General features: G+C 50.3%; 1 protein-coding gene across 2 annotated transcripts in view; it reads left to right on the forward strand.

The window, feature by feature from the left end:
* The first annotated feature begins 743 nt into the window (after window positions 1–743).
* Lmo4 (LIM domain only 4) overlaps window positions 744–9,225 on the forward strand; it is a 16,698-nt gene continuing 8,216 nt past the window's right edge. Inside the window, exons 1-2 of one of the 2 annotated variants that reach the window (XM_028788150.1) lie at window positions 744–1,179; window positions 3,965–4,203. In XM_028788150.1, coding sequence (XP_028643983.1) covers window positions 3,968–4,203 — 236 coding nt within the window. In that variant the 5' untranslated portion in view covers window positions 744–1,179; window positions 3,965–3,967. Of the gene's footprint in view, window positions 1,180–3,623; window positions 3,773–3,964; window positions 4,204–9,225 lie in introns of those variants that run through there. The other variant, XM_028788151.1, reaches the window with a different exon arrangement.

A 9,225-nucleotide genomic window follows, 5' to 3' on the forward strand; every position in this document is an offset into this window, starting at 1 on the left:
TCCGAAGAATTAAAACACCGGCTTTTGCACTTCCTCCGGCAGAATGAATCCTCTACCCTAACAGGAAGAGACCCATTTCTGGGAAAGTAAGTTTCCCGAGGGTCTGTTTTCTGAGCTAGGGAAGGCGATCCCCGAGGCCCTGCGGGGGCGGGCTCCACGCGTCCCCGCGTGCTGGGCAGGCAGGTGTGGTCCCGAGCCTGGGCACGCGCTCGCGGGCCGCGTCCCCCGCGCCACCCGGATCCCTTCTCGTCCCCAGACCCCGGCCCCCCCCACCTTCCCGGGCCTGGCCCGCTCAGTCGCCCGCCTAGCTCCCCGCCCCCCGAGTCTCGTTTCAGTCACCCTTTGTCCTTCCCCGGATTGGCAGGTTTTATTATTCCGCCTGAACAATCCGGCCGCCCAGTGGCTGAGGGTCGCTGACGTCGGCGGCAGAGCCGGGGAGTAGTTGGGATTCTGCTCTGTCAGTAACACATGTGTAAGCGCCGCCGAAGGAGCGAGCGAGCCGGCTAGAGGCCCGCGCCGCCGCCTCCGAGCCGGGCAGCAGCAGCAGCGGGGCAGCCAATCGGTCCAACGCTCCGGGCCGGCCCCGCAGCCCCCCACTCCGTGCGCCCTCGCACCGGCCGCGGGACCGAGCCTGCACCGCCGCTCCCGGGCCGCAGGTCGCGGGAGGGGGGGGAGCTCGGCCGAGCCGCCGGCGGCCCCGAGCGAGCGAGCGGGCGGGCGGGAGGAAGGCGGCGGCGGCGGCGGAGGAGGAGGAGCGCGGGCGCGGCGGGGGCGGGGGCGCGTACAAAGTGAAGCCACATTGCCAAACTTGCAGCCGCGATTGCAGCAGTGGCTGCCGCTGCGCCGCGCGGGCCGGGCCGAGGGCGCCTGCAGCTGCTCGCGCGCAGCCGGGGGCTGAGGACCGGGACCCTCGGGCTGAGACTTGACACTTCTGCGCCGGGCCGCCTGCCACTTAGCGTGGGGCTCCCTCTACTCGCCCCAGAGCCACGCGATTAAAAAAAAAAAAAGCAGCCCTTAGCCCCCTCCTCCCCTTTCCTGCTTCTGCGAGAACTCCCTCCCTCCCTCCAGCTCCTCCAGCTCCTCCAGCCCCGGCGCCCCTGCCCTGGAAGACGAGCGGCTCCGCTCGCATTTCGCCGCCGCCGCCGCCTCTCGCAGTGTTGCAATATAGGGGAGAAGCAGGTAAGGGGGTGGCCGGGGGCGCCGCGGGCCCGAGGGGGACGAAGGAGGGAGGGAGGGGGGAGCTGATCGGGGCCGGGGCTGTTTTCTTTGGCTTCCTTCCCTTGACCGTCCCAAATTGCAAGTAAACAATACGTCGCCTTAGATAATGCGTGAGTCTGAAACTACCCGAGGCCGGCCTGCGAGCTAGCACGGAGGGCAGCTCCGGGCCGCCAGCTTTGTAGCGGTTCCTTGCTTACAAAAGGGTTCTTCTTGGAGACGGGGCTGGTGGGGACCCTGGAGAGGGCTGGGGGCAGTTCCAGTTCCTAAAGGAAAGGCAGGGGCTGATTAGATGAGAAGTGGTGTGTGCGTGGGTGGGGGCAATAGTCATGACCCCCCCCCCCAACACTATTTGAAACAGAGACCGAAACGCTCTAAGTGACTAGGATCCGGCATTGCTGATTCTTTTTTAAAAGAATTCCTCTTGGCTTATAAGTCTTTTGTTCCAATCCAGGAGAAATCCGGTGAATCACCTAATTAAAATCAAGACATGAATTAAGCATCCATTTTTGTACTACAAATGGCCAGCGCTACGTTTGTCCCTCCCTTGGTCTCCATTAAAAAACACCAGAGACGTTGTTAAAGGGGGGCAGATTTTGCCTCTAGCTGCCAGCTCTGCTTTCTATTTCACTGACTATCCCAGGACCTAAATTGCTTGGCTATGTAATTACTAGAGTATAAGCCTATTTAACTTAAAAGCTTTCTTTTTTTTTTTTCCAACTCTAAATGAAACTTGATGAGGGCCCGTCCTTAGTTATCAGGGGAGTCAGTTTCTGGTCAGTCCTCTTGATTCATCTCTTTTAGATTTAATCAGCATTAAGGTATTGCTTGTCCTTAAGAGCTTTAGCTAATGGGGTTACTGGATGCTTTTCTCAGTGTAATGTTTCCTTTTCAAAAAAAATATACATATATATTTACCTCTCACTAAAGATGGGGGCGGGGAGCAGCTTGGAATCTCCTCCCTCCCCCTCCCTTTTAAAAAAGGAATTCGGAGCGATTAAAACGTTGGGGGGGGGGGCAGTTTAAAGACCTAGGGCAGGAAATGCAGATTCATTTGGGTCAGGGCTGAAATTGTAACAAAAAGCAATTCCTCGAGTAAATGCATCAGATAAATCAATTTACATAAAGGTATGATGCATTCGGATAAATGCAATGCTAATGGGTTTTAGAGCGGTCCTGGTTCCAGAGTCTCAGGGTTTTGTTACAGCTTAATTGGTGCAGTTCTTATTCTGGTTTATTGTGCGGTCACTGGACACACGTTCCGGGACTCTTTCGGAGGAAATGTGTTTAAAATCGGCCTATTTAAGGAACCGGAGTCCTTCTTTCGTTCCCTCTCCCCGGTTCTTTGCAGCAGTGAAGTTGGACTAGGGACAGACAAAGTTAGCCCTCTCCCTTCTGAGGTATCAGCTGAATGTCTTGAGCAGATAGCTGGGAGCCTGGAGGGGGGAGCCCACACTCTCGCCTTACAGACAAAGACAAAACAAGCTGCTTAATTGGCAGTAAATAACTTGATCTTTTTATAGAATAAGTGACTGCAGAAACACTAGGACTTTATTGGACTCCGGATTGGAGGCAACAAATTAATCGGTTTAAGCTAAGCTTTATAAATTGATTCCCATATTATGCCCCAGTAAAGAGAGAGAGAAAGAGAGAGAGAGAGAGAGAGAGAGAGAGAGAGAGAGAGAGAGAGAGAGGTGTTTAAAAGCAGTTTTTCGTGACATCAAGACTGGCTTGAATTTAACTTGTGTGTCCCTCAATAGTGCCTCCTCGCATATTATCTATACCCCCCCCCCCCACACACACACACTACGGAGGAACAAAGCTCTCGCATTTAAATTGCTGATCAAGGGCAGATTAGCGAGACCAAAGTGGAGAGTGTTTGTATAGGAAGTTAACAGGCATCCTAAAGTTCAATGATCTATTATCCTTGCCTGTGTCCTGAAAACACTCATTGATCTTCAAAATGAAATGAGATTTGGAACAATAATGGGAGATGGCGGTCACCACAATGGCATGTGAAAGGTGCTGTTTAAAATACGAAAAACCAGTTTCGCAACTTTACACCCGGCACCCCCCCCCCCCTCGCCACCTTGCCTCCCCTCCCACCACCTCCATCTCCCCCTCGGCCTTTCTCTTCCTCCTCTCCTCCCTCTCTCCCACTCAGCCCCGGCCTTGCCGAAACCCCGAACTATTTGCAACTTGTGAATTGCAGCCTCACTTCCCCAGGCAGAGCTCGGGAGGGAACGTGGCTGCGGCGGGGCAGCCACCTCCAGCGGCCCGCGGCTGGCTCGCGGGGCTCGGCGGGGGCTGGGGAGGGGCCGGGCGCGGCGGTGGGTGGGTTTGACCCTCATTTGCTGGAGGCGGGCGGCAGCGGGAGGAGCGGGCGGAGGCGGGCGCTGGGAGGAGGGGGAGGAGGAGGAGGAGGCGCCGCGAGGGGTGGAGCGCGCCACCGAGCCTAGCTCTCGGAGTTTTGACAGTCCCTGAGCTGAAATTGTCAGCGGCGAGCGCTTTGGAAAGTTGAGAGCAGCTCGTGGCCCCAGAACAAAGCTTGAGAAAAGTAAACAGGCGGCTGCCGCCGGCGAGCCTTCCTCCTTCCCTTCTCTCCGATCGGCCTCCTTCCCGCCCTGGCCCTGCTGCTGCTTCTCCTGCAGCCACTCCGGGGAGGGAGGAGGGGAGCGCGCTGGCTTCAGGCGCCCAGCGATCGACTTCTAACTTTTGCATCGCTCGTTTTGTCTTTCTCTCTCCCTAGACCATGGTGAATCCGGGCAGCAGCTCGCAGCCGCCCCCGGTGACGGCCGGCTCCCTCTCCTGGAAGCGCTGCGCAGGCTGCGGGGGCAAGATTGCGGACCGCTTTCTGCTCTATGCCATGGACAGCTACTGGCACAGCCGCTGTCTCAAGTGCTCCTGCTGCCAGGCGCAGCTGGGCGACATCGGCACGTCCTGTTACACCAAGAGCGGCATGATCCTTTGCAGAAATGACTACATTAGGTAAGTTGGCTGCCTTTCAGCCAGATGGGCGAGCCCAGCAGGAGCAAGCCCAGGGGTTACCAGGGGTTTAAGGAAGGAGCAGGCGTCTGTGGGAATACATGTCAGACTTCACTTAAAAAACAAAAACTCTCTAGTTGGCAGCATTTAAGGAACTCAAGAAAGCATGTGTTAATTCTACAGTATTGATGCCAAACTAAGGTTAAAAATTCTGGTCTGGTGGTTAGGTTGAGCACCCTCTGGATTAAATTCTAAGTGGAGCCCCATCTTGGGGTTCAGGTTAAAAGTAAGTGTATCTAAAATGATCAGGTGCTTTCTCTGAGCTAGGCGGGGACTCACATAGATAGATGCTCAGAGACAAAAGGTTTACTTAAAAATAAAAGTGCAGTTAGTGAGAAATTATTCATCTCTCTAGTGATGGCTAATTATGATATTTACGTAAGCACTTTTCAACTTTTTTGAGCAGAATGCTGTGACTCATTCTTAGTGCTCCTTGTGAGAAACACTGATTATACCCATCAGTTTAAAGACTTGTAATTCTTTTTATAGTAAATAATAATATTATTATTATTGTTAATAGAATCAAAACGAGACCTAGTGGGAGTGGTCTTCATAGGCTCCCTGGAAAGGCTTTGCATGCTCACTGCTGGTGTGTGGCTTTTGGTGGAGAATTTGTGTTTTTTTTTTTTTTTAAATTTTTCCTTTGAAGAATATTGAGGTTTGGGTTGTTGTTGTTGCCGTTTGTAGGCACTGCCCTTGATCCCCAAAAGAGAGGATAGGATTATGCTAATCTAGCAATTTAAAGCAATGTATAGGAACAGTCATATGTCCTTGTAAGCAAGCTTTTCCAACAGGCTTCAGGGCAGCTAATGGAAAGAATTCAGGAGGTCAGGTGCCTATAGGATCTTTTCAGGTGAACTCAAGCTACTTAAACTCATTAATTTGAAAGGAGGCATTTGAAGGATTACACATTTAATTTGAGTAAATGGTTTGATAGACTGACGCACATGAATGCTTCTAGGAGGTGTTCTGTTTCAACATCCAGTAATTAAAAAAAACCACACACACACACACACACACATGCACACACACCAATACCACCAGAGGGGAAAAAAAACCACACACTTTAAAGAATTTCCTTTCTATTTCTAAGTTTCTGTTCGGAACCTTTGTCTGTATTAGTGATGAGTCGAAAATCCAGTTCTGTCTTCATAGAGCTGGTAAATCAGTGGATGGGATATTTTATTCAAAGTTTACCCCTGATGTGGTTTACATTATCTGTGGCTGGTGCTGCCCAAGATCTCGGTGCAGTTTGGAGCTGAGTATGGGTGTGTTTGCCTCCGGTTGGTATCAGAATATGATGAGGTTTGGTTATTCTGATAACACAACCGATACCCATGCTGCGGGCATCTTCAGCCAGTCAAGTGAAAGAAACATGGGCGAGAAGAGGACTTTTATTTTTAAATTAATATGGCTGCATTAATTTCACTAAGTGTTCTTTTAGAAGTAAATGTTGGAAAATCAGCAGGAGCTTGGGTGTAATGCTTTCTGGTTCTCTTTCCAAGCAACGCCATGAGCTTTGACAGTATTGTAATTAAGTGGAGACGAAAAAGTGTGCTAAGGAAGGATGGTGGTTTTAAGTGGAAAAATTGACCTTGCAGTTAAGATTTGGTGAATGGTGCAGTTTCATCTCTTCAAGTGTCTTCAAAGGAAAAAAAGCCTATCTTCACTTCTGATTACCACTAATTAACAGAAGATGGGTCCACTTGGATCCCATGGGACAAGTTTAGGCAAGTGGCTTCCTGAGAACGAAGCCCATTTCTTTCCTTACCCTTGGGGGTGGGGGGAGGGAGCAAATAATAAACGTTCTTTTGGTGTTTTCTTAGGGTCTAGCATAGGATATACACACAGCTCTAACCCGTAGATAATCTTGGAGTCTTGCTTCTTTTTGCCCCTGAACTTGTGGACTCGAATTAGCCTTGGTCTAGAACTAGATGCTACTCTGAGAAACTTTTGTCTGCTGGGGGAGAGACAAATTCTAGTTCAGTGCCAAATGGATCATGGATTGCCTCACACTGTGACCAGGGCCGGCCAAGACCAGCTTCCTGGCCAACCCCACGGATACCTGAAGTCATGCCGTTCTCTCTGACACTTAAGGAACCCAAAGGGTGGGAAAATGAAGAATGTGCTGACAGTTTTTTTCTTCCCACCTACCACTCTCCCAGACGCCCCCAAATCCACTTGTTGGGGAGCTTTCAGTTCTTCAGAGCCTGAAGGGCTACTAAGATTGAAAGGATTTGAGTGAACCTTTTGCAGGCCATCAGGTGAAGAGGACCCCTTTGCCTAGCTGGGACCACCCAGCAATTATATTAAGGGGCCTTTACCCTGTCTGACTTGGAGGGTTTTTGTTTTGTTGCTGTTTTTAAAACAACCAAAATCTGGCTAAAAAGCTGCCGGGAAGGAGAAGGAGGTGTTCCCCCCCCCCATTCCCAACCCCCAATCCCTCCCCCCTCTCCGTGGTCGAGCGTCAATTGGGCAGAGCTGGGCTTCTGCCTCCTCTCCTCCAAGATTTCAGATAAAGCCCAGGCCTTGCTGCAGCGAATCTGCACAATTAAAAGCTTTAATTAGTGGCTCCTCCATTTTCTTAGTTCTGATGGGCTTTATCTAATGAGATCTGGTCTCTGGCTTAGATCTACTCCGAATGACGTGTCCGCAATGAATGAGAGCTTCGTCGCAAACAAAACATTTAATTAACAAAATTGGCCTCTAAGAGAGGGAGGGAAAGGCTGGAAGCGGGGTGTAGAGAGGAGGGGGAGGGTGGATCTTAAAGGGACCCACGTCTGCCTGACCCCTCCACCTCCCAGAAGTCCGGGAACCTTACAGCTGTCCCCTCCCTTCCGCGGCTCCCGACCCCTCGGCTCCACCCAAGAGCCATCGAGTTGCTCAGCAAACTCCAGTTCTTTTCCCCAACACGCTTTTCTCTAACCCTACTTCTGGCCGGGTGTCTGGCGCGGAAAGTGCGGCCAGAGGAGGAAGTTCGGACGCCGTCGGGTGGGGCTCTAGTCAGAGCAGGCGAGTGGGTGGGTGGCGGGCCAGGTCCACGGTGCGGGGCCGCGAGGGGGCGAGCGCAGGGCAGGAGCCGGCGCGGTGGCGCTGGTGTCCCCAGCTCCGCTCGGGCGGTTCACGTGGCGCCCGCAGCCGCAGTGAGCTGAGCTGAGCTCGGGGCCGGGCAAGGGGTTTGAGGGTGGCCGGAGGTGGAGGGTGTGTTTGGGGAGGGGATTCGCGTTAGGCAAGGAGACGCCGCCAGGCAGAGAGTTCATTTCCCTGGTAATCAACAGCAAGCTGCTATATTCAGAGAATGCTGTCCCTTTAATTGAACAGGCTAGGTAATTAAATGGCACTTTTCCAATAGGACGTGCTAGGTAAATCTAATAGTTGGTTATTTAATATCACTTTGAAGTCTGCCCACTCAAGCACAATGACAGCACAGGAGCATGTGAACTATTAGCTAGGAAAAAAAAAACCCAGGATCTCAAAAATTAATTAAATCGCATGCAATTTAGGGGGAACGTTTATCTTGATTTGTCATAACAGAATTAATTCAAGGCCTCCAATTCACTTGGGGGCAGATCTGTTACTCTGAATTAACCAAGCGTAATTTGGCTGATTTTTTTTTCTCCCTCCCCTCTCTAATGCAGTGGTTGCGATTATGCACAGCCCCCCCCCCCCTTAGGTATAAATAGCTTCTGGTGCTTTTAAGGTGCTTGGGCTCTAGTTATTCCGAAGTACCTTTGATGGACTTGGCTTCAGGCATAATTTCTGGGTTGCATTTCTTTGTTACATTTAATATAGCTGGTGCAGAATTTAGATTAAATATAGGATCCTGCTGGAAAACCAATTGCTTCTAGATCAGTAGCCGTGGATGTACATTTTTCTCCTCAGATAGGTTGCTGATATTTACTTGCAGGTACAAATGTGTACCTTTCAGCCACACTCTGGGAAATGTACCTCTCCAGTGCCTGAAAGCAGTTGAGAAAACACAGCCAGGTAGCACTCTGTATTGCATGTATTTTGCTTGAAGTAATAATGCGGTTGAAATAAGCCCACCTATTGGCCATTGAAGTTACTGAAAGATGCTAAGCACTGATGTTAAGCTAAAAAATAAAAAATACAATTTGTTTCTCCATCTCTTCATGTCAGCAAGGAGATTTGGAACTGAGCCCGCAGACAGGGCTCCCCCACTACCTTGTTGTCGTCAGATAGGAGCAAGTCGGATTTCTTAAGAGTGGGATTTCTCCCCATCTTTTCCCTTTCTCCACGTAAAGAACCTCTTGATGTTTGTGATTGATTGCATTGCCCAAATGCTGAAATATTAACGACCTTCTTGGACTGAGGACCCAAAGAAAGGAAACTGAAACCAATTCTGTCATCACAATTAAAGACTCCCCTGGCTTTAATTAGCCTGACCTGGGGTATATCTCCCGGTTGCTTGAGTTAAGGAGAAAAGAGCCCATTATAGTCCAGTCTGAGACCGATAGCTACTTAATTGAGCACCTAAAGCCTCAAGCCTTTTAAATCAAACACTGTCCTGGACAGTCCCCCTGGTTAGATAATTAACTCTCCAACGCACAAGGAAAAAAAAAAAAAAGGACAACTTTTCAGAAAAAAGGATAGAATTCTAATGGTCGTCTTCATCTGATAAGAGATTAGAATGTGTGTAAGGCTTGTGCTCTCTCTCTCTGAAGCAGCCTTAAAAGCTGTAGACTCGGGAGGATATAGAACTCCATTAATATGCTGTTTAACAGCGAGGACATCAGCCAGGGTAGGTCTTGGACATTTTCAAACTTGGTAATTTTTGACGAATCCCACGATTTTATGACTGACTGTTCTGTGACGGCTATGAAAGCCATGCTGGAGGAGATATGTGACAAGCTTTTTTTTGGCTTATATGCGGCTGCCCTGATTATTAAAGTACACTCAGGTGCTGAAGATATACAGCTGACTTTACTCAGAGTGAATTGTTAA

The sequence above is a fragment of the Grammomys surdaster genome, unplaced genomic scaffold, assembly GCF_004785775.1.
Source record: "Grammomys surdaster isolate TR1022 unplaced genomic scaffold, NIH_TR_1.0 125702, whole genome shotgun sequence".
Taxonomy (NCBI): Eukaryota; Metazoa; Chordata; class Mammalia; order Rodentia; family Muridae; genus Grammomys; species Grammomys surdaster.